This window comes from Barbatula barbatula, assembly GCF_947034865.1.
Source record: "Barbatula barbatula genome assembly, chromosome: 20".
Lineage (NCBI taxonomy): Eukaryota > Metazoa > Chordata > Actinopteri > Cypriniformes > Nemacheilidae > Barbatula > Barbatula barbatula.
Genome location: NC_136783.1, coordinates 2,752,495 through 2,774,248, shown reverse-complemented (window position 1 = coordinate 2,774,248; position 21,754 = coordinate 2,752,495). Strand labels below are relative to the sequence as shown.

At 38.6% G+C, this 21,754-nt stretch overlaps 1 protein-coding gene across 1 annotated transcript in view; it reads right to left on the bottom strand.

Moving 5' to 3' along the window:
• The window catches only part of lrp1aa (low density lipoprotein receptor-related protein 1Aa), a 134,079-nt gene that overhangs the window by 62,147 nt on the left and 50,178 nt on the right, over positions 1 to 21,754 (bottom strand). Inside the window, exons 15-27 of the mRNA XM_079483245.1 lie at positions 21,328 to 21,453; positions 20,667 to 20,807; positions 20,168 to 20,293; positions 17,869 to 17,985; positions 17,699 to 17,779; positions 16,604 to 16,771; positions 10,963 to 11,145; positions 10,324 to 10,521; positions 9,527 to 9,772; positions 6,954 to 7,151; positions 5,626 to 5,830; positions 2,444 to 2,608; positions 2,014 to 2,258 (exon numbers count right to left, since the gene is read on the bottom strand). Coding sequence (XP_079339371.1) covers positions 2,014 to 2,258; positions 2,444 to 2,608; positions 5,626 to 5,830; positions 6,954 to 7,151; positions 9,527 to 9,772; positions 10,324 to 10,521; positions 10,963 to 11,145; positions 16,604 to 16,771; positions 17,699 to 17,779; positions 17,869 to 17,985; positions 20,168 to 20,293; positions 20,667 to 20,807; positions 21,328 to 21,453 — 2,199 coding nt within the window. The remainder of the gene's footprint in view (positions 1 to 2,013; positions 2,259 to 2,443; positions 2,609 to 5,625; positions 5,831 to 6,953; positions 7,152 to 9,526; positions 9,773 to 10,323; positions 10,522 to 10,962; positions 11,146 to 16,603; positions 16,772 to 17,698; positions 17,780 to 17,868; positions 17,986 to 20,167; positions 20,294 to 20,666; positions 20,808 to 21,327; positions 21,454 to 21,754) is intronic.

The window sequence follows — 21,754 nt, the reverse complement described above, 5'->3', positions numbered from 1 at the left end:
TATCACAGCTGGGGGCGCGGCCTGGGGCAGAGTCGGAGTGGGGGAAAACATTATTTTCCACCTCATTGGAACTACATGGCATTAGCAAGTGTTGTCTACATAAAATCTCTTTTTCCATTCAATAGAGTTAGATACAGTACATAAAAACCCAGTCATCCTGGGGGTAAGAAAGTATCTGTGACTGAAAACATGACCCCGTGGAATGGCCGGAGGTGATGTTTTGCTGCAATTGTGGTACCTGATAGAGTCTCCAGCCACGAAACAACTGTAATATCAGTATCCCAGGGTCATGCAACAGTCTTAACAGAGATAAACTAAGAACACATCATTTTCTGTTATTATGTTAATGGTTGATATCAGTGGTAAAGAAATTAGTATAATTATTTGGTTAGTCATTGTTAAGCCACAAAGCTGTTTTTTTATGATGGACGTCTATGGGGAGGACAAAAGTATGTGTACGGGTTATTTTAATCAAATAACAGAATTTCAATTACAAAGCATACAACCACTATAATCATTTAGCGTTCTTATGTTTATACTGTATATACTGTATAAACTAACTCTATGAAAGAGTGTAAGATAATAATCAGTCACACAAACTACCCCAAACTCGAGGTACGATTGACCAAATCACAGAATCACTGAATCAATAAGTGTTTTTCACGTTTAAGAAAGTTCCTGAGTCGCGTATAAAGGGGACGGGACGGCACCGGTCTTGTGTTTCCCCAGTAATCAAACTTTAGATCAGGGTTTTTTAACACGCATTGATTGTAATGGATTGTTTGGATATGTCCTTTTCCCGACCTAAGTCTATAAACACAGCTTAGTCAATTCTTGGAGGTCAGAATAAAAATACAAAACAATCAAAATCTATTCAAGTAAAAGGTTGTAAACTCTAAATTAATTATTACACATTAAATATATATTTGGTTTGAGAAATAAAGTTAACTGACACTGAAAATTATTATGTTTTCAATAAGTTTTCCCGAATACCGATATTGTTACCAAAGTTTGTGTCCCTACTCAGAGTAAAGCTTAAATAGTCTGTTCTATATATACTATATCTAGATGAATAGTACAAGAAATACAATGAAATTCTTCCTCATGTTTGTTTAGTAAAGAGCAGCATAAAACAAGTCCGTACTCTACTATACTGTACAGATACCTGACCATCACTTTCTTCAGGCTTTTTTAAGTTCACCACATGACACCTATGAAGCAGCAGCTAATCACATGACAATAATTTTGAGCAAAAATAAGGATTTTGAGCAAATTTCAGATTTTCCTAAAAAATAAATACGTTGCCCTCTTATCGAGATCCCAAAGCTCCAAGTCTTAATAAAAAACATCTAAGTCTTCTGAGAGGTGCACATTCCTGCATGCGACACTAAGCATTTGTGTATTGTTTTTAGTAAAAATATCTAAAACTTTGTGAGAAAAGTGACCTAAGATATTTAGTCTTGTTTTATGAAAAATAATATAAGAAGTAAGTAAGTTTATGGTAAAACAAGCTAAACAATGTGTCCAAGGGGTGAGAAAAATAAACCTGAATTTATTTGACCTTTTTCTCAAAAACCTAATTCAGCTTTAGTTTTCTCACCCCATGGACACATTATTTTGCTTGTTTTTACCATAATCTTAGGTCAAGTATATTGATTTAAGATGTTTTCGATATTTTTACTAAAACCACACAAAAATGCTTAGTAAGAATGTCATTTTTGCAGTGAACGGGATACCTGTCCATGGGAAGCAAAGCGATTGCGTGTATGAGGTTTTGGTTTCAAGGATTGAGAAAATAAGTTGCGGGACTGTATTAAGAGAGATAAAGTGCAGGACCTGATTGATGCGAGTTCAAGAGCTCAGAAAATAGATATTAACCACAGAAAAAAACGATTCACATAAATAACCTATTTTGGATTCAAAAGGGCGAATTACTAGTTTGCAGGTATGGTACACTTAAATAATATAATATGAATATGAATATGAACTGTGTAACTAAAGTTTGAAAATGACCTTGTGGTTGTCTAGAGGGATGGTACACCTGAAGATCAAACGGTTGAGTGTTTGTTCTCTGAACCACAGTGACATTGTTTCCTGTCCACTTGTTGGCTTTGGCCAGTGTGTTTGTACGCCAGTCTGTCCAGTAAACTTCTCCTCCATACATGGTGACGGCGAATGGATGAGAGAGATACTCGTGTCCTCTGAGCACCTCGATCAGACCAGATCCATCGTACTTGGCTGAATAGATGGCATCAGACCTGCGGCACATGATCATTCATCTCTGATCGCAATTTATTATCAGTTGCAATTTATTTGTAGCATTTTGAATCATTCACTGACATCAGATGTATATTGAGAAACACTACTAGTGTAGATCACATGCTGTGAGTTGAGGGATCTCGTAATAGGTTAACCCAGCTGAGATTAGGCTCTTAGACGTTACCTGGCATCTATCCAAAGGATGCGGCGCTCCAGATAATCAACAGTCAATCCGTTGGGCCACCCTCCACTGCCCGTCTCCTTATGGATGGTGCGTCTGCCGTGCCCACTCATAGATGCAGCCTCTATCCTTGGCATACTGGCATCCCAGTCTGTCCAAAATAAGATTCTGCACAACCAGAACACAGATGAAAGCTTGAAATGCGATCCCAGCAAACACGTCACCAATTCCTACTCATTTTGTCACTGTGACATTACTTTGTGACCACGTTCTGAGGACGTCTTGGCAAACACTTTATTTCTTAGAATTTTTGCTAACGTTCCAGAAACGCCACGTTCTCAAATAACGTTGTGAATTAATTCCATGTAGAACGTTGTAGCGACGTGGTACACTGGTCTTCAAATAACCGTTTTAATATCATTAAGGGAACAGAAATTCTGTATTTCTGTTTTAAGAAGACAAAAGCTGCCACATACTTCATCTACTGTATATTGTCAATCCATGCGAAATGTTTGAAGGGAACACTAACAACAGATATATTAACATGGGGCCGGTTGCAAAGATGGCTTAGACTAGTCTTAGAAGCTAGTCATCTAATATTTTTCTTCAAGACTAGTCATAACTTCTTTAATTCAGTTACATAAAAAGGTAGCTTGGCCTAATTGAAAAATGAAAAGTAAGACTGGTTGGTCCTAACCAGAGCCGGACAGTAACGGAGTACATTTACTCGAGTACAGTACTTAAGTACAATTTTGAGGGATCTGTACTTTACTTGAGTATCATTTTTGGGGAGTACTCATGACTTTACTCAAGTACATTTGAGAGGCAAATATTGTACTCTTTACTCCGCTACATTTCTATCCATAACCGTAAGTACACGTTACTTCTAAAAAGGAAAAAGACAAATCTCGGAAACCACCAATTTGTTTTTTCCCTCTCAAACGTGATTGGAATGTTCAGGCGCCACTTATTGGGCGAGCCTATCAGCAACAATCACCCAGACCTCAGAGCTCTATCATTTGCTGTACACAGCTGTCAATCATCTCACGTCTGCATGACACGTCCTGTGTACACTTCCTCATTCAGGACATCCGCGATGAAGCTAAAGTAACATTTCTTCACCAAAACAAGAAGCTAATAAATGCACGATTGAAGAATATGTGTTTTGTGTTATTTTCATGCGATTTGGGGGTATTTTTATACGAATAAAGAATAAAGGGAAGAGTAGCCAATAGCGTCATATAAAATGCTAAATATAACATGAAATGAACTTGAAAACATCGCGACCGGTCAGCTGATTTTCTTTAATCATTATTATTTTCTCTTCTTTGCTCTGTGCTGCGTGTATAACACGGTCAGGTTCAGAGGTGTGTCAGAACATTGCTATATCGCCTTCTTTGCTGTTTTAGGTTTATTGATTTCAGGGACGGCGTTTGTGTATGGCCCTAGCGTTCAGAAAACATTGTTGAAATAAAGTACGTGTGCATAATGAGACTCATTATAGATAATTAAACTACTTTACACTGATGTGTACATGTAGCATAGGCGTCGGAAGCATGTGTATTTGAGAATGTATAAACACCGTTAATTCACATAGCGTCATTGACGTATAGTCGGTAAGACCGAAGATATGTAGTTTTGACGTGACATCATCGTAATGTTGGTTCGAAGCTCTTTTTGGCTAAACTCGTTTGTCTGCATTTTCCACATTTAAGATCATATACAGGCATTTATTTTCAATAAAACAAAGATACTGCTTACAAAATGCCTAACAGTGGTTTTGGAATCAAGTGTGAGGTATGGGTAGTGGGGATGGTCTTTATTTTCCCAATTAGTTGGCATCCATTTAATAATTTTAATAAATCGAATAATTTACACTATTGTTATAGTATTTCATTCATAATGTAAAACGCTTTCTGTGAAAAATTTAAAAAATATATTGTACGGAAAGACTTTGTAGTGCAGTCGCAGTTTAGGCTATTATGTATTTTGCGATTTGCCACTAGCTATGCCAGGATTATCTTAAAAATGAAAAGAATCAAGGCTTAACAACCTTGCGACAAGGTAAGACATGTTTTATATTTAATCTTGTTTGCTGAATCTGATCAATGGTTGGTTTATATTTTAGTCTCATAGTCGATTAACGTAGTCGTTGGTGGTGGTTATGACAACATCTGGCTGTGGGTTATTTTTTACTACTTTAAGTTTTGTGGTTACATATATGTGGTATCATTTGGTTTCATTGTGGTTCGTTTTTGTATGGTCTGAAGAAATTTCGCCATACCCTAGGTTTTGATGAAACGCCACCACTGATTGATGAAAAAACAGAGAAACTCACATGTACACACAATTGTTAGCTGAATTGTATTTTCTAATATTACTCATTAATGTAAGCCGAGTATTTGCTTTGATGTTCTTGAGTATGCAGTGTGTTGTTTAAAACTGTTCGGTTCAAATGTGGGTGCAAAAAATCCATTAAAACTCTAGCAGAGGTGAAAAGAATAAAGCATGGTAAAAAGATTAAAATTACTTTCTTTTACTTTAAATTCCTTTAACATTCTCCAAGGTATTAACATTAACATTTTTCATAACTCCATGTAGGACGTTTCTGTACATAAATGTAAGCACTGTGGCAGTAGTAATGCAATATTTAGAAAATGTACTCTTGTACTCTTGATACTCAAGTACTTTTAAAAACATGTACTTCAGTACTTTTACTTAAGTACACATCTGACTGTAGTACTTTTACTTGTACTTGAGTAAAATTTAGCAAGGGGTATCTGTACTTTTGCTCAAGTAATGAACCTGTGTACTCTGTCCGCCTCTGGTCCTAACTAATTGCTAGTCAGTGAGACTAGTTGTCAAGACTTAACTTAGCAGCTAAGCTGCAACTGGACCCTGCCCCCTCAAGAGCTCACATGACTGGTTTGCTGGTAACATTGAGTTTAATAGCGACTTGCATGGGAAATCAATCCAACGAGATCATTCCCGTCCTTTAAAACATCACCATTTGTGTTCCACATTAGAGTAAAGGTGATTGATATTTTTAAACATTTAACCATTTTAAAACAATAAATCGAGCAGTGCAGCAATTTATGTAAACCGCATATGTATCCAGAATCCACAAAAGTCAGAAACGGATTGACAGTTTCAGCAGTCTGTTGTTAATGGAGACGCTCCCTTACCCTTCTCTGGGGTCGAGGGCGATGGCTCGGGGGTGCTCCACATCTCCTGCCAGTAGAGTGGTACGCATTGTACCGTCCAGTTTAGCCACCTCAATCTGATCCAGATTGCTCTCCACCCAGTAGATGTTTCCAGCGATCCAGTCCACAGCAAGACCCTCTGGAGTCGCTAAACCATACTGGATTACCACGTCAAAACTGGTCAGCGCTTTGAGTGAGGAAAAAAGAGGGACAGACGAATTCATGCAAAATATGTTTGTAATATTTCACTTTTTTTTGCCTATGAGACACCAAGAATGCATAAAGGAGATCCAAGGTTTTCAATAAACAACAACGTAATCTCATCTTCCTTCGTTCTAAGAAACAGGTTATGAAATGACATCAGGGTTACACTCTTAAAAATAAAGTAGCTTAAAAGGTTCTTCAAGGCGATGCTATAGAAGTGTAGTACAAAACATTGATTTGGGTTTCCTATCAGACACTATGTTCATTAAAAGCAACATCAAATGGTTGAAAGATGTTCGGGGGGTTTGTGGCTGGTAATGGAGCAAATAGAGTGTATTTGCAATGCATGCATGTCAGAACTGAGCAAATGAAATGTTGTTTACCATCTCTTTTCTGTGAAAAGTCAAAGCGCAACATGACATAACAGTATTGAAATGAGTGAATACTTTAATAATGGTATTAGTAATTTTTTTTACTTTTATTCTTTCTATTAACTAACAATGGAAAAAAAACAAGCCACACCTATTGTTTTTAATTCAATCCAATCTGAAGTCGTTTGCATCTTTCTATTCTTCTGGGACTTAAAGGCAGCCCTCCAAATGTGCACCCTGGTAAAATATCTAACATAATATATGCCAATATTTGCCATTGACTGTAAAGGCTGCCTATAAATGTCTATCGTGAGAAAACACTTTTGAAAAGCCATAAACCATCCTCAGAATGGTGGAGTCTGTGGGTCAGACGCCTTCTTTCTGTCCTGCGGGCAGGTCTTGGATAGGATAAGCTGCAGTGTGGACCAGACTTTATGTCTGTAATTCAAACAACCTCTGGGAGACTACACACGGAACCGCATAAAGACTCGTGATTCGCTTTGATTGATGGTTATTTTGAAGATGGTGTCTTTTATTTTGACTGATTGTTTTCTTTCCAAAGAGATGTCTGTATGTCTAGACTGACCCCTTTTGTGTTTGCCGATCTGGAGCAGACGCTGGAAGCTGACCAGCTGGAACATTTTGGACCAAATGACTTAAAAGCAAACTGTCCATCGGGAGTTTTCACACTGACAATTAAAATTTTCATTAATAAAGGTTAAGTAATTCACGTACCGCCATTCTCGGAAAGTTTCCCGCGGTAAATCTTGTCTTCAACAACGTCTGTCCAGTAGAGCGAGCTCTCGTTCAGATGAAAGTCAAGGGCGATGGTGTTTCTCAGGCCTGGCACTAACACACTGAACTCTCCTTTGTGAAGATCGATCCGTCGGATCTCATGCCGGTTGGAGAAGATGATAAACGGTTTAAATGGATCTGGAAAAACAGTCAATTTAGTGAAGGAATGCCAAAGCGTTTTGAGAAGCTGCTGAAGTGAAGTATGAAGCTCATTTTCCAACATGTTTGTGAAAATATGCCAGATATGCAACATAATGTATGTTTGACATATTCTCTTTCTGTTTATCTGAACCATTTTCATTTCTTACAGGAATGTGAATTATGGCCAACATTACATAACTTGTCATTTGATGGGTCGATGGGCCGTTATTCTACTTCCACTGACCATAAATCTTCTTTTTTTTTGTGCCATTTATTATATTCTTCATGACAAAAACATCCCTGCCATTTACCACATGCTTTCTGTCAACACACCTACTCTCAAACTCAAGCTCTCCTGCAGTGATTTGTTTTATAGAAGAGCACTTCCTGTGTTTGTGGTTAAAGGTTTTCCTCTGGTGCACATAGAGCCAAAAACTGTAAATCAAATTAGCCGTCTTGCCTTCACTTCTCTTCATATTTGATATACTGTTTAATAGGCTTTTGGCAGTTTCTTTCCATCAGTTTGTGGAAAGTTTTTGAGATATATAGGGACAGGAACCTGATAATATTTCAGAAGCTTTGTTTTTCTCATTCAGTCAATATACTGTATATTGTACTATACACAAGGATCAATTAACTATATAAGAGAAACCGTATGCAGTCAACACAAATTATTTATAGAAACAAACCATTCATTCTTTCACCATTCAAAACAAACAAGTATAAAAATTATTATTATTATTAGTATTAGATTAGAAAAGCTACTGGCTGTGAAACACAGCTCAAGGCGACAGAGTTGAACACATGGGCTAAAGACTGCGTCAGAATCTGTCAGACAGCGCACCGGTATTAAAGTCCCTGTGAAACTAAAGTTGTGATCATTTTACTATTTTGAAAAATAGTGGGTGTTGCTTTCGTTCGTTCTATGCGATTACATTGAAATGGAACTGGCAGCTGAATAGGAGGAGTTAACAGATGTCACTACAGGACAGAAGTGCATTTTCAGATTTTAACTGAAGATTATGAGGGCAAACTAATTCTAAAAAAGAGAATGACCCACAATGATAAACTATTTACAATAAACACTGCAATAGTTCATGAAAAAATAGGCATTGTAATTTTTATGCCAGAAAGCACATTTTGTCTTATTGTCTTCAATTGGTTAATAAGTCTAAAATTTTTATAATGGGTTTGATTAGTAGAAAAAAAATACATATTTAAGAAAGACTATTAGAAGGTTGCCTTTCATTCATAAAATGATGCTGTTAAAGAAATGTGTTGTTTCAAATTTAATTTGGAGATAAAATGTGAAATTATTAGAATGTGAAAGTATACAAAATGCTGTGTGTGATTAATTAATTCATTTTTTTAATTGGTTGACAGCATTACAGTACACAAGTTAAAGTAAATAAATAGGATATGTTTAATTGAACTATACGTTTGCGATTAATCGCAGTTAATCACACAAAAGGGTGCGATTAATCGTGATTCAAATGTTTTATCTATTGACAGCCCTATATAGTTCGGCCGGACATGGTTCTATGGTCCAGCTTCAGTATGCCAACTTGGCAGTGGAGGCAGAAGATCGGGGCTGGCCAGCAAAAGTGTTCCCGGTGGAAGTGGGCTGCAGGGGCTTTGTTTCCAATTCCCTTACAAGGCTGCTTAAGGAAGCAGGGATCAGAGGACAGGCCTAATGAACGGTAGTTAAAAAACTCGCCACTGTTGCATAGAGAAGCAGCCACTGCCTGTAGTTTAAACTGAAATAACCAGCAAAACAAGTGTTGTTCAGGTGTAGCCACTAATCTGGATGTGCTAATTGACACAGGAAGTGGGGTTCAGGAAAGGTCCAGTGGGGAGTAATCTAGAACTGGCCAGTGGTGCAGAAAGAAGCCTGTGGCTGTGGTTGAGGCGGATGGACAAATAGGCTGCCAAATGAACATGTAACAATGCGACATGTGTATCATTGTGGGGAACCATACAAAGGGTATTATCAGCAGCACCTCACCCAAAGGCATCGTTCACCCAGCATAATGGATGTGATGAAAGTGGGATCGGACACAATTCATGAGATTGCTCCTTCTGATAATAGCAAGGAAAAGTAAGTATAAATATGCTATGTATTTCTATCAGCATATATCCCCCAAAGACAGAGAAACCTCAGACCACCTTTCATCTATTCATATTCTTGACTGCTCCCCCTGCCATATATAAGGCGTGGGAAATGTCCTATTGGGCAATTCAACTGTTCCATATAAACAAAACAAAAACCTATAGGAAAACTCCTCTTAATAAAGTAAGTTCTATAACGTTTTATTTGTGTTCATTGTGTCCATTAGATTTTTGTGCAAACTGTATTCTCTATTATTTCTCACCTGTGCTCATGCAGCTCTCCATGTCAGGTTCAAGGGCCCAGCCATCATAGCAGGAGCACTTGACGTTGAACTTGTCTTGTTCACAACGCTGACTGCACTTCAGATGTTTGGCACAGAAGCCTTGGATCTGACATGTCTTGTTATCAGAGCCCAGTTCCATTCCCAGCGGACACGAGCACAGAATGCCCTCACCCGGTGCCACAGTACAGTTATGACTGCAACCACCATTGTCCAGAGAGCACAGGTCTGAAGCACAAGAGAAAATGCAATAAAAACAGATGCACTTGAAGAAAAAAAACAATTACTTAGATCTGCAATTTTTTTACATTATGCACAAACACTGCTCACCCAAAAATGCATAAACTGGCTCAAACTTATTAAAGTGTTTGTTAAGCAGTGCGATGCGCATGGGTTTGATTGGCTTAATAAAACTATGAATTAAATGCACTGTAAAACATTGTGGATAAAAGCTAAATGTGTAAATGAAAATGCTTACAAAATATAGACGGTTTCATCTAAACAACATAAACAAACGCATGCACTGCGCATGCACACTTTTGTGACCCCGACTGAACTTCCGGTACACATTCACAAACAATAGAGCGCCTGTAGATTATTTCTGATAACAATCAAAAGAAACTGAGAAGAAGTGTTACTTGGATAAACTTGTCTCTCTGTTGTTTTGAATTTAGATGAAAGCGTGTTTATTTCCATCAGCATTCTGGCGGCGGCAGCACGATGCTGTTAATTGAGTCCTCGCTCAATGAATATTTGCATTAAACTGTTGTGACTCTTACCGCAGAGTTTCTCATCAGAGCCGTCGGGACAATCGTCTTTGCCGTCACACAGTTTATCGGCGGGCAGGCAGATGTTGGTGTCATTCGCACACACGTGATGGGAGAGTTTACACACCAGAGCCTCACAGTTCTCTTCATCAGATTTATCTTCACAATCGCTGTCTCCATCACACACCCATGCCTTACTGATACACCGCGCTACACCACAAACACAGAGAAACATACATTAACAGGATGCTCTGGGAACTATAAATATGAGCTTTATCAAGCTTAAAATAAAAATCTGAAATTGAAAGGTTTTGTCACATAATACCCCACTATTAAAAAAAAACCTTACTCAAAATGATACCCCTTCACAACAAAACATCTGGTCAACTATTACGTTAAGTACTGTTATTATTACTTTATGGGCAATGACATCAAACTTTATGTAAAGTCAAGGTTGACGTCGCAAAGATATAGAGTATACACAGCTGTGCTCACATACAGTATATTAAAGAAAATAGCAGCTGATCACTGTTCAGTCTGCTCATGGGTGATTGGATCTCGAAAATAAAGCCAAAATTAGGTTTCTGATTGGTCGGAGAACATCAGACCGTTAAATTGTGACCACATCATCTATATTTTCTGCTTCATTACCAGAGTCCCTGCAGCCAAACTTCACCGCTGGATCGCACATGTGCGTCACACCCTCGCAGTTCTTCTCATCGCTCAGATCCATGCAGTCTGTGTCTCCATCGCAACGCCAGCGGAGAGCAATGCACATGCCATCCATTCGACACTGGAATTCATCTGTGTGACAGCCGCCGGGAGGACGGGTTGCTGAGAAGACATCAAATCAATGACATTGAATTATAACACTGCTTGGTCAAGCTGATTTTGACTGCTCTGTAAAACTGTATCAGCCAGTCTGTGGTTTTCCCGCACAACTGGGCTTCTGTTTCGCAGGTCAAAGGTGAAATTAACTTATGGTGAGAGGATTTTATTTATGATAACAGACTGTGCTTATAATAAGTACTATAAAGTTTTCAATAATAAATTGTGTGTAATGGCACTGTCTGTAAAATATATTCAGGAAAAGGAGTGGCATAATTGGAGCTTTGGTATTTGGACTTGGGTCATTGGGCTGGTCTTGTATACAGATCTGGCAACCCTGCATCATAATTGTAAAACTAACACGATACAATAAGAATATGCTAGCTTTACAACTGTGCTAACACAGACTGTAAACGTTAACACGTCTTAAGCGGTTGAATGTGTCATCTACTGTACAAATATATATCTATGACCAGTGCTTGAAGTGGGCAAGTACGCAAATCTCTATTTCAGTCTATGGCGTACACTTTTTCTTTTTTTTACTTCTGACATTTTGCAGGTAGTTTGCCACGCATAGTCAAAGCGTCATTGTGTAGGGATTCGCTAGAGCCACAGCGTTAGCATTAGCCGTTCGACTTTTTTGCCTGAAACTTGCTAACCCAATTTCAACCGATCGGCCAATCAAACAGGGTTTAGGGAATTCCAGCCAATCAATAATGGGCTTCAATGCCTGTGACTGTGCGGTGAGAGGTGAGAAGGCAAACATAACCAAGCCAAAGGTTTTACAATGAAAATGATTTCAGAGATGCAAACTACTTATCTTTTGAGAATTCTGCTGTTTTAAATGAACACTTAGGTGGTTTGTCAAATAGTGTAATGTGTGTTCAATACAGAAGCATTTCTGATCTCCTCAAATGCTAAAGAGAAGTAGGGGTTACAAGTGGTCCCTACAAGAGAAACCAAACCCCCTTTGCTTTGACACTTGGCTTGACTCTATCTTACATCATCACAAACGTGCATGGCGCATGATAGAAAATTATTCTCTTTTAAATTAATTTGGTGCCATTATGCGCAGCAGTGTAAACGGCACTTGGTCTTACTGTATGGCCTGTGCGCTACATGCAGACAGCTTTCTGCTGTTAGCAAACCTCATATTTTCAGAGAACAGTAGGTGAGTTTACATGGAGCATTCTATTTTACTATTTTAATCGGTTTAAAGGTCTGATCAGAATTTTTTGCAATTAAAGTGTAATCGGTTTGAAAGTTGTGGGATAATTATTAAACCATTAATAAACCAAAATAAAAATTCCACCATTTACAGTTTTGAAATCGATTACTTTGCATCTACGTTAGTATGCGCATGCCTGATCTTGATATCGTCACGTCAAAAGCTCAAGGGTCGTCAGAATACAAAATGGCGTCACGGGCGGCAAAATCAAACTGGAGTTTCATTGAAACCACATATTTCTTAAATACACTAGACCAACTAAATAAATAAGGTCACTACATTACAGCAATACAACCCGCTACATCCACAGATGTCTTCGGAGGAGGAGGGACAGGTAGTTCTGCGATATGCCTGTAAGCGATGCACAACCACTAAAAAGTTCAGCGGTACGTGTCAGCATTTGAGCCCCACGATCGCGCACTGACCGAGGGGGATCCAGGATCGCGTGGCTCAAATGCTGACACGTACTGCTGAACTTTCACAGGATAAATTACGAAACGGGAGACTCCCGGCCAAAACGGCAGAGTTGGCAGGTATGGATATGACCCAGCAAAAAATATACTATCAAAACACTTCAACATAGCCTCAAATACTCGCGAACAGTAGATAAAACCTTGAAAAAAAATTATGCACAAATCAGAGATGCCGATTAGCATAGGACTAATATTATCACAGGACCTTGATATTCTGCAAAATATTGTAGGTCATTTGCGGGGGAACTTTTACTTTACAAATTACAGACATGGCCAATTCGCACAAGATTAAGATCACAGACAACCTCTGCATTTGTTACACATGACTGGAAGTCCCAGGTAATACTAAGTATTGTGCGAATAGGTCTTAATGTGCGCATGCCACAAAATCATTCCGCTGGCACATGTAAACACCAGATGAGGTTAGATATCATCTCATGTAAACAGTCCAAAACATATTTTATTCAGAATGACAAAAAAGTATACATGTAAATGTGGCTAGTGTTTAACCAATTATTTGCTGCCCTGACTGCATTCGCTGCATGTGAATATAATGCAGGCTCACGCTTTCAAGGTAACTCAAGGTTTAATAGTTTGGCTCCTGCCCCATTTGTTTACATGGAGAAGGTGGGGTTTATGACATGTACTACAGCCAGCCACCAGGGGGTGATCAAACAGCCCGCTGCTTCCCTTTCAGGACGTGTGAGACACCCCTGGTTCACACAAGTCACCTCCCAATGCATCCTCGAGGAAAAGGGGCAGATCAAGGACACAGCCAAGAATTTTGTTGATGTGAACTTTGAGTTGGAACTGTACTTGGGCAGCGATTTTTTCATGCGAACCGTGCCCCATTCCGATTAAACTTCAAGTGTGAAAGCCACCTCAACTAGCATGGCTTTGACATTCCAAAGGTCACAAATGATACAGTTTGTTTCCTACATTGAGTAAGGGTTTTTGATTGGTTGGTGAAGACATCCTGATTGGCCGGCCACATCAGGGGCAGCTGTACGCACTGTGCATACCATGAGAGGGTGCTAGTTATTATTTTATTTTAATGTATTTTTAATTGATTATTAATCACATGTGTGTATGGCTAGCCGCTCTAACGAGCCATCCACTGAAGTAACTTGGTTGCCAGGTCTTCATAGATAAAAACAACCAACTAAGACTAACCAAATACAAACCTAACAAATCCAAATAGGTTATATTTTATAAGACCAAAAAACTCACACATCCGTAACTGGCCAATTTCTATCAAATAAAGTGCTTTATGAGCTCAAGTCCAAATATCAAGCAAAAAGCGCTAAAAACAAATGAACATGGCAAGACTTCAAAAGAGCGCTCCGTTATGCTCCTCCCGAGCAAAAACAAAACACAGCAAGTCTGTCAGCAGTTATTTAATTAACATTGAAAGACAAATCATCTCACTCCTAGTCCTGCTTGACCTTAGTGCTGCGTTCGATACCGTAAACCATAACATACTTCTAGATCGCTTACACAAGTATACCTGTATTGAGGAACAGGCACACAATGGTTTAGATCTTACTTGTCAGACAGACATCAATTTGTCTATTTAAATTGGGAATCATCAAATGTAACGCAAGTAAATTATGGATTACCTCAGGGATCGGTTCTTGGACCCGTGCTGTTCTCCATATACATGCTGCCCCTCGGAAACATTATTAAAAAACATGGAATTAGCTTCCACCGCTATATATCTCATCGAGACCAGATGATTCCTCCCATCTATCCAAATTGGCAGAGTGCATTGAAGATATAAAACATTGGATGACCTGTAATTTCCTTCTTTTAAATTCTAATAAAACAGAAATATTACTTATCGGACCAAGGACACGCAATATTTCTGATTATAAACTGCAAGTTGAAGGATGTACTGTTATTCCAACAAATACTGTAAAAGATGTAGGCGTTATATTAGACAGCAACCTGTCATTTCGAAAACACATCTCAAATGTCACAAAAACAGCCTTTTTCCAACTAAGAAATGTTGCCAAATTACGCAATATTCTATGTGTTGCTGATGCAGAGAAGCTTATTCTTGCATTTATGACCTCAAGACTTGACTACTGTAATGCTCTACTTAGTGGTTTTCCTGCATCATAAATAAACAAACTACAGTTAGTTCAGAATGCTGCCGCCAGAGTTCTAACCAGGTCCAGAAAATACGATCACAAAACCCCAATGTTATCAACCCTTCACTGGCTACCCATTAAGTATCGTATTGACTTTAAAGTTCTTTTAATCACTTATAAAGCCTTAAAGGGTTTAGCCCCTACCTACCTAACAGAGCTTCTATCACACTACAACCCATCAACGCTCTCTAAGATCTAAAAAATCAGGACTTTTGATAATACCTAGAATAACTAAATCCACCAAAGGGGGTCGAGCTTTCTCATACGTAGCACCCAAACTCTGGAATAGCCTTCCCGACACTATTCGAGGATCAGACACACTCGCCCAATTTAAATCTAGATTAAAGACACATCTTTTCAGCCAAGCATTCACTTAATGCAAAATATGCAAAATAAACCACCGGGAAACTGCTGACATTAGATATTATTTACTATACTTTTTATAACAAGTTGAACTATTCATGAACTGTGTTTTACATTTGTTGTGTTTTTCTTTTTTCCCCTGTAAAGCTGCTTTGGAACAATGCAAATTGTGAAGAGCGCTATAAATAAAATTGAATTGAGTTGAATTGAAACGAGTCTTTAGCCGAAAAATAACAAGCTTATATTTTTATTTACAGCTGCGAGACGCAAGAACATTGCTATGGTTAACGTGTGTCAATCATCACTTAATGTGGGAGTGACCATCTGTTTCTTACACACATCGAACGATCGTTTAGTGAATTTTTCATTCTGAGATTAAAATGAACAGCGATGAGGTGCTTGGGGGAGAGTAAAGGTGCCTGGAGGAGCACGGTTTATCTTATTTTAAAAGGGTGGTGCAACGGTGTGTCATGCATTCTGACTTCTTTACAGTGTTAAACGTGTTGTCTTCTTATACTTAACATGGTCAACTTGTCAAGAAACTAGTTGGATGTATGACATAGTAATTCTGTGCTCGATACACTCTCACAGTGTTCGTACAAGTTTCGGAAAGTTTTTTCGAAAATGAAAAATCGTTACGTAACAACTTTCCTGGTCCCTTAATGGACAATTCTCCCGGAAAAGCATGCCCACACATCAACTATGGACCGCGGGAGAAGGAGCATGCGCACAAGTCACTTTCACTTGTGTGCAGGAGAGAGAGAGCACTACTTTCGCGAAGTTCAGCTGTGTTGTTTGTTCACTGCATTTGGGTGCTGATGTTATATAAACGGTGGATATAACGCTGGAATTGGAGATAATTTGAAACTGATAGATGTAGCGCTAAAAGACTCTAGACATGAACCGCACAAAGTACAGTAAGTGAAACTGTTTTCTTGGCAATGTGTACGCACATGCGTTAGTTTCACCCCCCATGCGTCGCATGTTTTCGGAAATAACTGTACAGCTGTATCTGTCTTTTATAAATTTGACCAAACTAAAGACTCTACTGATATTTGAAGGGTATGATACTATTCTGTAAGTACTCAAGATTTACATGAGATATACAGAAACTGTTGAGTTAGGGCCGCTTTAATAATTTTGTGGCATTTCTTGAGTATTTGGTATTTGTATATGTGAGGGATTCTGTGCGTACCCTGGAATACAATTCTGATTGCGCCCCTGGGCCACATTACATGAAAACTCACCTTGGTTAGTGCAGTTGGCGTGAGTCTCGTCGCTGTAGTCACCACAATCATTGTCTCCGTCACAAGTCCAGTAGTCGGGAATGCAGCGGCCGCTGTTGCATTTAAACTGCGCGCTGGAACATGAATGACTGCAGCCGGCTTCGTCGCTGTTATCACCACAGTCATTGTCTGGAAGAGCATGCATTGTCAAAAATGTGCAGATGCAAAAAGATCAAGCACGATCAAAGAAGATCACTTTAAACTTAAAAAGGAAAGACTTTCCGAGAAATATTTGTGAAACAACATGAAAAACGAACTTAATTCAAGCTATATTCTCTGACATTCTGCTTCAAAAATAAATGCATTGTTTTAAGAATGTCTCAATTTGTTAGGTATAACATTACATTATGCATGTGGCATTTAATTTTCAATATTGACTGCTTGAATTAAATTAAATTTATAATAAATGATTTTAACATGCATAATGCAATGTATGATATGATTTATGCAAACAGAACAAAGATCTGTATCACTTATCAATATTTTAGAAAATGGGCAAAACTCATTCAGTCATACACTTGTAATAAATAGAAAATAGAAAATGAATAAACATCACAGAAACTGCATAGATCACACATGCACCACTGGAAATGTACATTCAACACTAAATGACCTGTTAGGAATGTGTTAGTTCAAGTTTTCAAGCAGGTTTTCAAATTTCTCTGATTGAAGTAATTCTAAAAGGAAATATGTCCACTCAAATATAAAACACATTTGAGAAAAGGTAAATATCTGCAGGTATTTTAGACTGGCCTAAACCCTGTGCAATCAAATGTAAAGTTATAACACAAATAACGCTCTGGTGCATGTTGATCTATGCACTAACCGGTCGGGTTCGGACAATTGAACTCATCAGAGCCGTCCCCACAATCCTTTTCTGCAACACACAGCCCATGTGACAAAAGAGGGAGGGGCAAATGGCACAGAGAAGAGGAAATGACGTTACACAAAACACACATGACATGAACAACAAACACAAATGAGGGAAATCTGCTCATTCTGGTGAACAAAAGACAAAGGAAAACACAAAAGATGACAAACATTTCGCCTTCTCACCGTTATCACAGCGCCAGTTGATGTTGATACAGCGTCCGTTATTACATGTGAACTGAGTGAGCGGGAAACACGTTGGGTATGCTGACAAAAAAATAACATGCATGTTAATAAATCAACACAGTTGAATGAAAATCGGTAAGTTGGCAGTACCATAAAGGAGAGTGGTTTACCACAGGACGCAGGCTCATCCGAGCGGTCACCGCAGTCGTCATCCAGGTCACATGTCCATGCGGCGGGTATACAGCGGCCGCTGGCACACGAGTACTGGTTTGGAGGACAGGTTCGAGCTGAAAGAGAAAATCGGATCTGAACCATTTACAAAATGACAACTTTGAGCAGATATATGCGTTTAAGATTTACAGTCTTTGTCAACCAATTTATGTCCAATAAAAAAACAATAAAAGCCTTTGGGCCATTTAAAAGAGAAGTCTTTCAGACGCAGCATCTTAGCTGGCCATGTGTTTTAAATAGATGAGATCTAAATTAAAGGCACCATACATTTTAGTCATGAAGTCAAATCTAATGCAAGAGTTTGTCTGAGAGCTCAGAACAAGGCACATCTCTCATGTGTGATGTATACGGCTGTCTGGAGCCCATTTCAGCTGAGTTTAGCAGAAGGTCAAGACTGAAGACTGAACATCACAGCTCAAGTCAACCACAGAAACTATTTCAGCTGGCCTTTTCAGACGACATTAACACAATACCAGATGACAATTACAAGTTCCAGTTATCTGAGCTCATTGTTGTTGCCTAGACACTTCACTAAAGGTCAAGCCGTCTGGGATTGACCACTGCAGAGTGTGCTGAGTGATGTGAGGAAAATGTTTGAGAAATGCATGCTGTATCATATACAGATGTGTTTTCGCTACATTTTTGCTACATGACACAGAATATTGGCAATGGAATATTGTTACACGTAGAAACGAAACAAGACCAAATGCAGCATCATGCAGAGCACGTGTCTTGTAATAACCCTTCACAGTAATAATGGCACCCTTGGACTGTACTTTGCCAGAGTTGCACTTATAACTACATGATGACATTTTAAAAAAATTTATATCATAATCGTACCATTACATTACTTTTATATTTTTCCTGTAACATTCTTGACTCTAGTCAATTTATGGTCAAGTCAAAATGTATTACGTAAGCACATTTAAAACAACCAAAGTTGCGCCAAAGTGATGTAAAATAAAACTCCAATCAAAATAAAACCTCATATGACAATAAACACAACTTATAAACCTCATATGACAATGAGCACAGCAAATATAAAACCAACCGAAACATATAGAAAATAAAACCCTAATAACAAAATTTTCATCAAAAGCTAAAAACAAGATTTAAGAAGGCATTTAAAACTGGCAAGTGAAGCAGAAAGCCTCACGTTTACAGGCAAACAATTCCAAAGTTTAGGCTGAGAAGGCCGGACTATCCTTGAGTTTACAACGTGGGACAGTTAAGAGAAGCTGATTACTAGACCTAAGTGCTCTCTGAAAAGAATTGGAAGGTCACTAATGTTTTTTGGTGCCAGGCCAGATAAAGGCTTCTACACAAAAACAGCCATTTTAAAATCAATTCGGAACTGAACAGGAAGCCAGTGTAAAGACGCAAGAGTTTGAGAGATGTGATCCCTCTTTTCTGTTCCAGTACGAAGCCTAGCTATATAACTTTGGACAATTTGTAGGCGAGAGATCGCAGTTCGAGGGAGACCACAATTAAGGGAGTTACAGTAGTCTAAGCGTGATGTTGTGAGAGCGTGGATTACCTCCTCAAAATCTTCATGGGGCTTTATTTAGCGTTGTTTTAATTTAACATTGATCTCAAATGGAAGAAACTGCCCTTAACTACTGTACTAATTTGTTTCTCAAAGTTTAATAACGAATCAAACCCCAAGATGTCTTACATGAGGTTGAACACTCGCAGAGAGAAAACCCAAATTTAAAACAGATGTAGACCTAGGATGGCCTAAAATCAGAATTTCACTTTTGCTTTCGTTTAATTGCCAAAAAAGATTAGCCATCCAGCATTTTATCTTCTCAAAACAACCAACAAGCAAGTCTAGCGAGTTGCTACAGTTTTTGCTGGAAGATAGAATTGTGTATCGTCAGCAGATCTTATATTTCTTAAAAATGGCACCCAGGGGCAGCATGTAGAGTGAAAAAAGGAGAGGGCCTAAAATGGACCCTTGGGGAACACCCCATGACAAGGGAACCGATGAAGAAGAAGAATTTAATCTGTAAAGGTGCATTGCAACAATGCACATTGTAAAAGGTGCTATGGATTAAAAATCTTTCAAAATAAAAATATATCTTTCGCAAAAAAACATGCTGTGAAAATGATTATTATTATTAGGGTGTGTTGTTTATTTGTAACCCTCTTTTATTAGAGACAGTACAGATTCGATCCTGCATCACCTGTGTAAGCAGCATGGCTTAGTGAATGTGAGGTGTTGAGGTGTGTGTATACCTGAGCATGTGGTGTTGGACTCGTCCTCATCATTACCGCAATCATTGTCTCCGTCACACAGCCAGCGCGTGGGGATACAACGATTATTGTGACACTTGAATCGGTCTGCAGGACATGTGTGTTGATCTACAGACACACAGATGATAAGGGTCATACAGTACATGCGTGTGGGCGCCCATGTGTGTATGTGGTAAATGTGGATTTACATTTCTGACTTTAGACACAGCAGTCACCTTGGGTTCATAATCGACCACAGTATTTAAATATTTTATATGCTGCTGCTTATTGTTAGTTCATGCTAATGCTTTAACTAATGTAGACAAATACAACCTTATTGTAAAGTGTTACCTAAATGTTAAATGTGTGAAAAAAATCTAGAATTTATAAAGAATTGGTAAAAGTTGCTGAATACCCTAACAGCTGACTGTGAAAGAACTTTAGTGTTTCTTTAATATTGCCAGTCTACAGTTAAACTTAATGACCAGCATCTCTTTCTTACGGCACAGTTCAGCGCTCTCGTCACTGTTGTCCAGACAGTCGTTGTCTCCATCACATTTCCAACGTTCCTGAATACATCGGTTATTCTTACAGGCGAACTCTCCGGGCTGGCACTGTGGTGGGGGTATGTATGAGGGGTTTGCTGTAGGGGACACATTGAATAATTACGCTAATGTCCAGAATCAATCTGACCAAAAATAAATTTAGATCCAGAAAGTGCCTGAGGTTGATTTCTGATGATAGTATCATAGTCAGCCAGAATCTACAGGTTTGCAATAATGCATTGTTAAGCACTTTTTTTCTTTATTCTGTCACACTTGGTTCGATATTGTTCTTTTTCAGTCCTGAACAAACTCGAATTCTGCATTTCTGCACATTTCTCACCATGGTCATCATTAATTCCACAATATGCACTCTTAAAGATAGAGTTACCTACAGTAAGAAGTGCAAAGTGTATATTTCTATAACCATATCTATAAATATATATTAAAATATGTCCTCTAAGCAAGAAGCACGTCTGCGAGTGGACCTTCTTTTCTTGTCAGACACAAAAGGGTTAATGACAAAGGCTGACATCAGATGAATTACATCTTAAGTTACTCTGTTGCATTTAAAGCTGTTTAAAATTAGTTTAAAATCACATTTATGCATATGCTTGTTACCTTTACAGCTAGTGTTGTCTGAGGGATCCAGTAATTGGTCCTCAGCACAGGCACATGACCGGCCAGTGGGTGTGGCCAAACACAAACTGCTGCAGCCACCGTTATTCGCTCGACACATATTGCTGCCTGTAAAGAACACAAATATGAATGACATCTCACACAAAGGCAACTGCAAATGAATACATTGTTGCACATCTACTGTATGTTGCCAAAAATACAATCATACAAATCATAGTATAACACTGTGTCCTAACCAAACACGCCGCCGCAACACGAAATAAAAGGTATCTTTTCCATGTTAATCCAAGGTTTTGTCCAAACCAGCCGTGACAGGGCTGTGCGACGAGCAACGGTTTGTATTTCTGCAAGGTCGCAGCTGACTCATTCGATGTATGTTCTGCACCTCATGAATGTTACTCATCAAACA